Source organism: Glycine max, chromosome 15 (assembly GCF_000004515.6).
Source record: "Glycine max cultivar Williams 82 chromosome 15, Glycine_max_v4.0, whole genome shotgun sequence".
NCBI classification, from domain to species: Eukaryota; Viridiplantae; Streptophyta; class Magnoliopsida; order Fabales; family Fabaceae; genus Glycine; species Glycine max.
In genome coordinates, this window is record NC_038251.2 from 8,499,091 (window position 1) to 8,512,118 (window position 13,028).

At 32.5% G+C, this 13,028-nt stretch overlaps 1 protein-coding gene and 1 long non-coding RNA gene across 3 annotated transcripts; both read right to left on the reverse strand.

Moving 5' to 3' along the window:
• Nucleotides 1-1,489: 1,489 nt before the first annotated feature.
• On the reverse strand, nucleotides 1,490-3,700 carry LOC121173617 (uncharacterized). Its single transcript, XR_005888804.1, has 4 exons — nucleotides 3,518-3,700; nucleotides 3,295-3,396; nucleotides 2,702-2,787; nucleotides 1,490-2,559 (listed from the first exon to the last, which is right to left on the reverse strand). It is a non-coding gene; the product is annotated as an uncharacterized lncRNA (long non-coding RNA).
• Nucleotides 3,701-6,937: 3,237 nt separating this feature from the next.
• On the reverse strand, nucleotides 6,938-12,461 carry GLYI-21 (putative lactoylglutathione lyase). 2 transcript variants are annotated; one of them, NM_001353885.1, is made up of 9 exons: nucleotides 12,334-12,461; nucleotides 11,865-11,996; nucleotides 11,659-11,783; nucleotides 11,445-11,509; nucleotides 11,143-11,355; nucleotides 8,105-8,152; nucleotides 7,877-7,984; nucleotides 7,619-7,771; nucleotides 6,938-7,183 (listed from the first exon to the last, which is right to left on the reverse strand). In NM_001353885.1, the coding sequence occupies exons 2-9, from the start codon at nucleotides 11,972-11,974 to the stop codon at nucleotides 7,142-7,144; spliced, it is 864 nt and encodes a 287-aa protein (NP_001340814.1). In that variant the 5' UTR covers nucleotides 11,975-11,996; nucleotides 12,334-12,461; the 3' UTR covers nucleotides 6,938-7,141. The 2 variants fall into 2 exon arrangements, with proteins under 2 accessions (NP_001340814.1, NP_001340815.1); NM_001353886.1 differs by having other exon boundaries at nucleotides 6,940-7,183; nucleotides 12,364-12,461.
• Between the last annotated feature and the right edge of the window lie 567 nt (nucleotides 12,462-13,028).

Sequence of the window (13,028 nt, forward strand, 5' to 3'; positions counted from 1 at the left end):
GTAATTAAAATTTTGTCCACCCTAAAACCACATGTCTTACTTCCTCGCGGTAGCCTACATCCCCAAAGAAAACTATAGATTCTTTGGGCCCAAGATTTTAAAAAGTCGCAAAAGCGGGCCAGTAGCTCATTAAGTTGGTCTTTTCTCAACCTGATTATCCTCTATATATTTTAATAATAGGGAGTAAACAGTTTTAATCCTTGAAAACGCGTTGTCATGTTAGTACTAGGGCACGATAATTTGAGCAGCTCCTTCATCAGTACACTGGTGTAGGCTTGGGTTTGGGCCTTACAACTTGCGGGGGTCACTTCGGCCACATTAGGCACTTGGGTTTCAAACTTGGGAACTGCTTGAGGCACCAGCATTTTTTCTGGAATAACAGTTTTTAAAAATACCAAAAATCTTCAAGAGGTTTGATTTTTCATTTCTGCAGTATCTTTTTTTTTTTCCTGCAAAATCTCACACCCTTAGTGTAAGTTGTTCTAGTTAGCTTCCATTAGTCTCCTCTTTTGAGCATTTTTTGTCTCCAATGGTGTACACGCGTTATTCAAGAGGATACGTTGAAGTTGGGTAGTTATTCGTCCCCAGAAAAGAAGAGGTACGTAAAAAAAATTTAGAAACATACGAATTTTCAATTCGTATGACTCATATGGATATCAATCTGTATGATAACTACATTCTTAAAATTCTTGCGCTACACTTGTGCATGATATATTCTTAAAATTAAAAATTCCAACAGTCTTCACTTTGTGTTAGCTAAATGTGTTATATATTTTTCCTTTGCTAGCATTAAGCCTTTTTAGGACTTTTCAATGTAGTTGTCAAATACTAACTCAAATTGTTGGTTCTTTTCACTTTCATTCCAGGAGTATACAAAATTTATGCGTGTTCTTGGTTGTTATCCAGTGGATAAAACAGATACATCAAGTTTATCTTGAATCAAATAAAAATACAAGATTTGATCAATTTGGGATGAATCTTCTCGTAAACTAAACATTTTTGTATTATCCAAATATTATGTGTGTTTTGAATTTTTGTGAAAGCGTTTTAAAACGAGTCAAACGTGATCTGCATAGTAAGGATGACGGTTGTCTACAATTTGCACTTTCAAACTTAATATATAACTAGAAAACACGTGAGTTTATAAATAAATGTTTATGATATAATTTGGAGGGACTACAAATATTTTTAAAAAATAAATTAAACAATTGTAAAATAGAAAAATAGTAAGGTTTATATTTAAGAAAATTTTATAAAAATTTAGGAGACAAAAATTGTTAGGTTATTGTGGAGAAATTTATGATAATCGCAATTAATGTATATCCTAGAAATAAAATAAGACTCTTCTAGAAAAAGAAATAAAGTACAACTTATAAGTTGATGTGATATATAAGTGGATATTAAAAAAAAATAGAATATCAATTTTTCATGAGATTTATAGTTTAATTCCCTTTCCAAATAGAATTATCTCATTATAATTACAAAATAGATCAGGTAAAATAAAGCTCAACAAAACTAGATAATAAATAAAATAAAAAATCTAATAATACATGTAGTTTAAGATCATACATTAAGCAAATATTTTGATTAGTTTATTAGTTAAGAGCTAGTAACGAAGAAAGTCTCTTCTTTTACGTAGCCATCTCCATGAGTTTCAGACGTTCATCTTTAATAAGTGGTATAACTTTTTGACAATTCTGCGTGCAATGGCTCTATCATTGTCAACTTTCATGCTTCTTGCCTCTTTCTCCCACTGTAGTTCTTCCTTATGGCGCCTCTCCTCCTCTCATTGTCTTTCACGTGATGACCTTTCCTCTTCCTTCTGCCTTTCACATCCATGCATGCTTCGCCATTTTTTTTTCTTTACTTGTTCTTCTCTCTTGATGTATGGCAAATCAACATAGCTACAGCTTTAGAATATCCTGTTCATCAAGCTCTTTTCTATTCTTTTTCTCTTGCGCTTCAAGTTCTCGTTGCGTCCTAGCCTCTTCATTTTGGAAGTTAGATAGATCAATGAGCAACCATTGTCTAGTGATAAATCATGTTGGATTCATGCATTGAGATACCTTTTGCTTCCTTTGAAACCTTGATAATTCTTCTGCATTGATAACCCTCTTGTTAGATGGAATTAGAAGGGTGTTAATCAAAGTTGTTATAGGGTGAACCCCATTATGAATGTTGGTAGTGACATCAACAAATGGTTTTTGTGGAACACCATCATTCTCTCTTGAAGCAGACAACAAAAAGAAGATTTTGTCAACCTTGCTGAGACAAAAGATTTAGATCAGATATCTGACCTTGACTTCCATATCCATAAGGGGCACGCACATTCATTCCCATTAAGGGAAAGACAGTCCACAAGATAACTAGACAGTGTTTAGCAAATTAATCTTAATTAAGCGGTTTTTGATGTCAAATCTTTGCCTCAGTTTTTGGATTTTTTAGCAGACTCAATGTAATCACTTAGTCTTCTTTATCTTTTTTTTAAAACTTCAGAAGCATCTTTTAACTTCTGCCTCCGTTTCCATATTACATGAACAGTGCTACAACAACTGCAAGCTGTATGGTAAATAATAAGCATCGTCAATGTCAGCCTCAAAATGGAAGATCCAATCACCAAAACTTTATTCATGAATCAAGAGTGTCTGTAGGTGTACGTACAAGTAAGGGGAGGAAGAGAGTGAAATAGATACATGTATACCTTAGCAACTCCTTTAGAAAGTAGTCTCCTTTCAGTTTTGGGCTTGCGCACTATTTCACTTTATCTTAACTTAATCTTTGAGTAGCCTACAATTATATAGCAAAGTTCAGAACATATTTAAATCATCAAAACTTGTGTATATTACATACTATACAAGCATTTTCCCGCAGGCATCAAGGACTATTTAAAACTTATATCAACATTATTTACCAAAAGAGCAGTAAAGCACTCAACCCATTTAATTGGAAAATAGGCTTAATTCAAGCGAAGGTTTGTGGCCTAACTCAGTAACTGTCAAAGAGATCACTTATTTTAATAATTCCGATTTGTGGTTTCAGTTGCGCAAGGTAAGTGAAGACTCTGATTTATAAGGACATTATTCTTGGTGAAAGAGCATCAACATTATTAGAGCCAAATTATGAAATATTTAAAAAAGTTTTACAGATTGTACAAATAATGCAATTAATACCCTCTTGAAAAAATAGGCAGTTTAAATTAAAGTTGACAATAAAAGAGAAACGCTAGATCATGCAATATACCATTGCAAAAAAATCTTTAAAATGAACAATAATAAAAATAAAAGTGAACATTACCAGAATAGGATGACAAAACTTGGACCTGAGAAGCTACTTGATGTCTTCTCTAACGCTCTTCAATGATCAAGATTAGACGCAAAGGACTCAAACATAAATTGTCTGCAATGTGGTATATTAAATTACATTTGAGAAACAAATTATAAATAATTATAAAAGCATAAGATATGAAAACAATTTCCAGTTTGTTAACTTTTCCAAAAAAAAAAAGTGAAAAGATTACTGTGTAGTGCAGAGTTGCCTTTGAGAGAAACTATGGTGATGGAATCTGTAATCTAACATGGTCGAAGGGCCCTAAGCCTGTATCCCTGGGGTATCACAACTCACACATTGGGTTTTCCCCCATCAACATCTATTTTTGGAAATTTTTTTCCATATTTCATAATTTGTCCATTTCACTCATTCTGCTTCTGCAATTCAAATGGAACAGGAGTTAATAATGAATATGTTTTGAGATTTATAAATAAAATGACAATGTAATGAATTGCAGATAAGTGAAATGAAAATAAAATGAAGGAGAAGGAATGTGCAGTTAAAGATTGTAATGTGCATTCAAAATGCTTTTGCAATTTTGATGCAGTAAGATTATTTATAATGTAGCAGCAATAGAGCAATTCATTAGCTGCATGTGGATTGTTCTTTCCTTTATTTCCAGTATATCGTTTGCATTCTCATTGGAGAAAAGTTACTGGACAAGCATGATAATATGATATGATCAACATTTGAGGAAACTGACTTAGGTCAGAATTGTGAAAAACTCACAGAGATAAACAAAGAGGGAGATTCTATAAACTTAAGAAAGAACTGGTATAGTGTGAAATAAACATAGTTGCAAACCTTAGTGAGAACACATATGGAAAAAACGATACTCTGTTCAAGATCGAAATGAAGAAGAGATTGTGGTTCCTGGTGAGAAACAACAACAATCCACCTGTTAATAAATTTAAAAGAAGTAATGACAATTTAGTAACTGATAAATAGCATTTGTTTCAGACTTTCCTTGAGAGAATGATATGAAAAAGTTGTAATGATAGTTTAGTAACTGATAAACAGAATTTGTTTAAGACGTAAAAAGTGTATAACAAATGGTGAAATGAGAAGAGTGTCATGTAAGCAAAAAGGCTAAAATGGATGAATCTCTGCTGAGAATCTGAGATGGCAACGTCACAACCTGTGACTCACAATTTATATATTATAAATAGATAAACGTAATTCATTTGAAATAAGTGAGTTCTTTTTAAATTTTTTAAGGATAAAATGGATTTTACATTTGGAATTCATAAATTTTTTAAAAATATATTTGTATTATAATTTAAAGATTATTTTATTTTATTATTTAAACAAAATTAATTTTCTAAACTCTTTTTAAAACATTTACTTTTAAACATAAACTAGTGTTTTAGAATTTAGCCCATATAATTGCACGGACTTATTCAAATTTTTACTCCCTTATTTATATAGTCAATAGAAAGATTTTTTTTATATAAAAAAAAGATAATAATATATCTCAAGAAATTAGAGACTATAAATTCTTTTAAGAAAAACAAAAAATTATGTAACACATCCGAAGAAATTTGAAAAAGGAAATAATCTATCCCCACGAAATTAAAGACTATAATTTAAAAAAAAAAAAGACGGATAAGCTATATAGAATATAAAGGAAGAAGACAATATGGGGAGAGCTGTATATATATATATATATATATATATATATTACAGTTTAAATTTTTAATAAAAATATATCTTTTAACAATTGTGAATAATTATAAAAATATTTGTCAATGATATTATGACTTTTAAAAAAAATTTCAATATCAATAATAACTAACTTTGGATATCCGTAATTAAGTATATTATTCTAAAAATTAAAATGAAGTTTTAAAAATCTTTAGTATTACCTTTAGAAAGTAAATTGAAATAAGAATTTGAAATTATTGATGAAAGAGAGAAATCTTTGGAGTTAAAAAATAGTTACAAAATAATAAGAGAACTATTAGAAATCCATAAAAAATAGAAAATAATAAGTTTGTTCATTTAACGTAATAAAAAATTTAGACAATAAATTAATTCTATTTTCCAATTAACGTAATAAAAAATTTATTTATACCCATGTAAATTATTTAAACGGATCAATTTGTTTAAACTTAAAAAACTTATTCTAAAAAGAATACTTTTAAAAAAAGTTATTTCTTACAAAAAATAAAGAGAAAAACATTTTCTTTTCAAAAAGAAATAAATTTAGACAAACACATAAAAAACAGAAAATTAATTATTTTATTAAAAAAATAAACAAACAGATCTAATATAGCAATTTATTTTATTTTCTTTATTAAATATTAATCCACAAATTTTTTATTAACTAGCTTAATATCCCGCATTATGCATATTGTAATAACTATTATTATACTTTGCAAAGAATTTTTAAGATAAAATATGCATAGTTTTCATAATTGTTTTTAATTAACTAAATACGTACAGCAAAAAATTAATGACCTGCATTTTTTTTTTCTCATATAAGTATTTTGCTTTATAGATAACTCTATTCAAGACCGTGTCAGAAAAATTCAAATAACAGTTAGTCACATTATGACTGATCACACATATAAAATGAGTGAAAATAAATAAATTATGCATCCATAAAAAAATCCTGTATCTTAGAGAATTATTAATTTAAATACTCAGAGTTTTAGCTTGTTAATGTAAGTAGATTTAGGTGGGAAATTTTTTTAAATAAAATTCAATAAGCAAAACCCTAGCAAGAAGGCTTGCTTTTCCAATTTAATCCCGTTGATACATATAAATATAATTCAACAATGAATTAAAAAAAATTGTGAATCATTCTATTTTTTTTTAAATTATGCAATGCATTTTTGTTCAATTTCATTATAAAATAAATATTGAAACAATAGAATAATATTTTGTTTTATTATGTTTCAATCCAATTTTTTCATCACCAATTCAAACATTACACAAATACTTTTGAAATAAACTTGTTCCTAAAGTTTTTAATTATATTATTTATTTTATATCCCTATAATAGGTATGTTACTGATGATGAATTTTTATAAAAACTTTGACTGGCTACCAATCTCCACTTCCTATTGCATTTTTTTCTAATACACAGTACTCAAATCTAAAATCTTATTTAACTTGAAATATATTGTAATTTCAATCCCATTATAATTTTAAGGATACACTGCCGTAAACTTTCAAAACTAGCTTTTTTTAAAGAAAAAAAAATGTTTTAAAACTAATCCCCTTTAAGATTAGTTTAATGTCTGTCCATATTAAAACCACGGAAATCTAGATACATTTTTTATTTTTGTATTTTTAGATCTCAATAAAATTTCGTAATTTCTTTCTATAGTAGAACAGGCCCAAACATCTTATTTTTGAATTTGAAAGACTGAAACTAATGTTTTATGCTACATAGTATTGCTTCTATTTTCTTTTTTTTAATCAAAGTACAATACCACTATTTGTTTTTGTATCTTTATTTGTGGGGACAACTTTTTAAAGCATATCGCCATATTTAAATCAGATTGACTTTTAAAATTATTTCTATTTGTCGTAGAAAGAATTAATTTTTTTGGACCAGCAAGTCCAGGGTCATTTTGGCTTTAAATTGATTAAGGTTCTGCTGTAAAACATCAGAATTATTCTCCAACTTTTACTAAATATATTGAAATACTGTTGGATGTCACTGTAGACTGTCTAGAATCTCAACCAAACAGGCAAACACATCAGAGAAACCGTATTGAACACTACTACTTCACTGATAAATACAGGAGCTGATCACTTATTCATACAATAGCACTAGTACTTTAAATTAAAAAGCCATAACTCTTTACTCCAGCTCCTTCAGAAAATCTTGATTGTCAACCAAAACCTACAAAATCCATACAAAATGAATCGTACCACATACTTACCATTGATGATGGCAGAAATTTAACACAAGCAAGAGTAGAAATATGGACATGCTCAAAGAAATGCACTTCATTTCCGAGCCAACAGGTTGAGAAAAAAAAAACCGTATTATCATTGATGAAGAGAAGGCACTATTCATAATGTTTTGCTCAGTAGAAACAATTTGTTTTGCTCATATTCATAATTATGCATATTCAATTTCATAGTTGATGGCACTAAAAACAGTATACTATCATCAAATTACAGTTGTAGTTGCCCAAGTATGCACATATGCATGTGTTCTACATGTGATAATTCACCTATTATTTCATCTCATGATTATCAATAAAAGAAATAGAAAACAAACCACAAGCCCACACCCTCACAACATAAAAATTTAAACAAAGAAATTTCTTACAGTTTTCCATCCATCAGGATCTAAGAAAGCAGTGATCTTTGTGTTAAGGCCAGGAATTGGTCCTGGTTGCCGAGTAATCTTCCCTCCAAGCTCTTGTGTGACTATGTTGACAACCTCAGCACTCTTGTATACATCATCAGTACCAATAGCAACCTGTTATATGCAGCACACAAATTTTATCATCAAGGGGTACAGAAATGTGAAGATAGCTGGTTTAGGCTTCCAGAATGAAATATAACCTGATAAGTATTAACTAACCTGTGCATAAGCATTTCCCTTGGTGTATTCAGTGACACCATAGTTATATGTCAGCTCCAACACAGTTGTCTCATGTTCCTCTGCATACCCAAGCATAGCTATAGTATACTGTAAGATATGCAACAAAAATCCAGGAAAAAACATAAGTCGAACCTAATAAGTCAAAAAGCTTAGGTATGAAATATCTCCTGCCTTAAGTGGATTGCTAAGATCAAGAAGGAAACTCACCTTGTATTCAGGTCTATCAGTCTTCTTTACCACCCTCAAACCCAAAGCCTGCACAAACATGATCCAATAAGAACCAAAACGTGATCCTTAGTTAATAAAACCCCGTTGAATTAAAGAACAAAACTTTAAAACATAATATACCAAATGCATTGTCATGGATTTTTATGTCCATCACAAGCAAAAACAAATAATTTCCAACCCAGATCCATAATGCCACACAAACCCATGAAACCAATCAATGAAACAGGTTTCTAAATTATCAGTATAAGCACTAGACCCTACACATTCAACTCAACCCAAGGCCTCACTTTGCACATTTCCTCCCTAAAGAGAGAAAAGGAAAATGGATATGTAGAGTACCAGGCAACACGTTAGATATACACTCCATTTATTAAACTTCTCATAATAACTAATGCCTTTGGGATAGTTGTTTAATGACATGATATTAGAGCTTTTCTAAGACCAAGTAACCTAGAGTTAGAACCTTATTACTCACATCTAAATAAACGTTGAAATTGTGCACATGATAACTAGGTCTTTGGTTGTCCGTGCTTCAAGCCTGAATAGGCTGTTGTGCAAAGGGAAATAAAGGTAGATGTAAAGACTGTTGTTGTTGAAGTCAAAAATCACGAACGTGATTGAACTTCCTAAGGCGTAACAGTCACTGACCTAAAAGGTTTATTCGCGGTGTCCCACGCAAACCTTCCAGGATACAACGGGAACGTCTTAGTGAAGCTAAGGTTACAGAATTTGTCAAGCTATATGAACCAAAAACTCTTGGTGTGTGATAGTGTTCTACCAATCACAAGACACCCTCATAGTCTTTGTTGTTATCGTTGTGTTGCACTACTAGACCATGTGCGTGCCTTGTATTCATAAGTGCTCTAGAGATCTTGTCAAGATCTCATGCAAGCGACCTCACATGACACTCATATAGGTGATTTCATCAAGTGCATGCTGCAATTCATACACCACCCATAAGGGATATGAAAATCATTAAAAACTTTACAAGATATAAAGTTTTCTCAAACATGTAAAGTTTACTATAAAGTTTATCCTCTCATTAATGCAGCTCTAACACTTTCTCACACCATAGGAAGGGACTAAAAGACAAGTGACTTGTTTTTACCCATATGAACCTTATTCATGGGATTTTCAATCACAAAGGTTAGGTTACCATCACTTGTTTGTTTTCTAATATCATATTCCTTCCTAGGGGTTTTGTCAAACGATCTGCTAAGTTTCCTTCTGACTTCACATAATCTATGAAAATTGTTTCATCTTTTAGCAGACCACATTATGTCTCAGTTGTATATGTCTATTTTTACCACTGAATGTTTTATTCTTAGTCACATCTATTGTTGACTGGGAATCACAATGCATAAATATTGATGGGATCGGTTTCCTATTTATATCTTCAATGATAATGTGGGTAATAAGGTCTAGCAATGACATCTATTTGCGTTTGTGCTTTAAGCTTGTGGTATTCGTTGATTTGTACCATGATGTCTTTTTCTTCGTTCATGGTCCAACGGTAGTAGTTGGTGATGATGAATCTCTATCTGACCAGGTCCTCAACAATGTATTTGAGTATGAGAGAGTCCCATATCTCTTTGGATTCCTTGTAGGAGCAGTAGACATCGAAAAGATGATTGGACAAGGCACTTAACAAAGTGTGACGGTATACCTTATTAGCCTAAACCCATTGTTGAAGTTGACTGGAATCAACAACGGCATCAAGTTTGGGAGTGGAAAGAGCGAAGACAACTCCATGCATTTCCAACAATGTATGAACACGTTCTTGCCAGCAATGGAAGGTTTGGCCAGTGAAGACCTTAATTTTTGAGACGTCAGGCAGCAGCTTGGCTATGGTTGCAATCGATGGCGTGCGGTTGGAAACGTCGGCATTGTTGACAAGTTTTGCGGCTTCAGCCATGATATAAACCTTTTAGATTGTTGTTGCTGAAGTCAAAAATCACGAACGATGTTGAACTTCCTGAGGCGTGATAGTCACTGACCTAAAAGGTTTATTCGTGGTGTCCCATGCAAACCTTCCAGGATACAACAAGAACGACTTAGTGGAGCTAAGGTTACAGAACTCTCGCAAAGGAAAAAAACAACCCAGGAATAAAGAGGGAGAGAGATTAATAGAAGCAAAAAGGAGGAACAAAAACCATTGGCACCCAATCACCTTTGAAATCACGTTCAAATACCATCAGCCAACCTTTTTTATCACCAATTATGAACCTATAATTGTCATTGTCCCCCTCTTGATTCCCACTTTTATTGGCATTAATAGGAGATGTAACTGATTGTTTAATTGTAGGAGATTTGAATTTCGAATTCTTGAAAATAAATGTCATAACTTTCCTTGTTTGCCTTATGATTTTCATTTAATTAAGTCTTTACAAAAAATTCTTTTGAAATAAACATTAAAACTACAACAAAAATCATTCATGAGCATGCACTTAAGCTAAGCTTGTTTTCCACTTAAAGCTTGGTAGAATGAATTCCGATGTACTTCAATGGAGAAGTAACATAGGCCTTGACAAAAGTACATAGGAGTTGCCTGCCTTCTACGGTGACCCAAACATCCATTTAATAGCTTAAGCTTTTGGACAGTTGGTTCAATGCATAACTGAAAGTGTTTTTTATATTAATAAGAAAGATTTACTTAGTGTGACTGAATGTACTGAACACAGAACGTTCTCTCCACAAATTTCCACTATTTTATCCCACACGTCTAGAATTGATTTGCCAGTTTCTCAATGAAGTACGATCAAGGCAGGAGATAATTGAGGGAGGTGATACAAAGAAGTTTTATCATCAAAATATCAGCAGAAAGTGGGGCTTCTGTATAGAAAAGCAAATAATAGCAATAAAGATATGAAAATTTTATAAATTATAAGTTGATAGACATGAATATTTATGCAACTCTGTTATGAGCATATGACTTAAAAAACAGTTTTGATGGAGATGAATGTGGTTTATATTAAATTGCATGCTCATGAATAGAAAAACATGACTTGGGCTGTTACCTTTTCATAAAACTTAATTGAGCGCTCTAAATCACCAACGCGAAGCATTACTTGGCACAATGGTTCAGGGGTTGAAGGTCTTTGAATGAGCTCAAAAGCATAACCATCAGGATCCTTCACGAAGGCAATAACAGATTTCCCACCCTTAACTGGACCAGGCTCCCTGGTGACATTTCCACCCTTAGCCCGGATGTCTTCAACCAATTTGTAAACCTAAAAGTGGAAGAGATATACACTTCAATTTTGGTACAAAAGGTCAAATAAATGGTCAAGCTGTGGTGAAGGCAAGACTTCTGGCTTACATCTGGAGTTGCGATAGCAAAATGTCCAAATCCAGTTCCAATATCATATGAGGTCACCCCATAATCTGACCAAAAACATCATATGTGGAGTTAAGTCATGTCATGTCCAATTCAATCAAACACATAATCAGAGAATCACAAGAAAAGCTATGCATACACAGGAACCATAGCATTAGCATGCATGAATGCAAAAGGTTGACAGAGCAAAACATACTATATGTTAATTCCACAACAAAATGGGATTGTTCAGGGCCAAATCCAAGAAAAGCATTGGCATATTTCTCCTCTGGAATATCTCTTTTCCTCAAAAGCTTCATCCCAAAACATTCAGTATAAAACCTGATAGAACAGGAAACTGTAAGCATCTAAACACACATATATCACAGCGAATTTCAACATCCCAAGTCTACAAAATCCTACTTAATGGTGCGATCAAGATCACCAACACGATACACAACATGCAGGAAGCGGCGCTTATCTTTCTTAGGCCACTCCAACAACTCAGCATTAGATTGTGTAGCCTCAGCCATATTCAATGTGAATGCAAATGCTCTGCAACAACATTCAGAAACCTTATTTAATATATAGTGAAATTCAAATAACACCAAGTGGTAACCAGAAAAGAAAAATAAGGCTGATCTAGTTTTTTTTTTTTTTTTTACAAAAAAGGTCAACTTGCTTACATAAAATATATACTAGTTAACAAAGTAACAACAAACAGACCCTTCAGCCTTCACAGGTTTGGAATGCAAAATAGAAAAATAAATAAGGTTATAACCCATGTCAATTGCCTAATGAATCACAAAATCTCACGTTGGATAGTAACAATTGTAGATAAATGTGAATGAAATTGAAGGAGATCAAGAAATCAAAGAGAGAAAAAACCCACTTCCAGAGAGAGAGAGAGAGGGTATCTAACCGGTGAATGTGGTGAAGATTGCGAGAGAAAGAACGACAAACCAGAACAATCTCAAACACTGAGGGCGTGTTGCTTTATAAGGTAACATTAATCATCTGAGTAAGTGAGTGAGTGATAATGTAACAGCCTGTCATCTAAATTGTGTACGTGGTCGCTGGTCATTAGTTAATGTATAAGGACGGGGTTGTGGGTATTGTGAAGCCCGGACCAGACCACCCTTATCTTTAGGCATATTTAATTTCTTGGGAGAAATTAAATGACATTTATGTTATTTTGTAATACTGCCTCAAATAAGACTACCACAATTTTTTTTTCTATTTCATTGCAATTCACAAACATTGATTGGAAAGAGATTTGCATTCGATTACTAGTGCCCAGTGGGCTCATAAGGGAAGACTGAGCTAGAATCAGTCTACCTGCAAATGGGCAATTGCTTTTTACGTCTCTTTTTATACTTCTTGCACCTCATTGGAAACCTGAATGGACTAATGTACCCTTTGTTACTCATAAACTAGCACCACCCCCATTCTCTTTGCGTCGTCACACTCCATTCCCTTATTGGGCAGCAACGTCGGCGGCATCGGCTTCGTCGGGGACAAATCCATCGAAGGCGATGGCGGCATCAACAAGGACAATTTGTTCTTGCACTGGAAGAAGAAAGAATG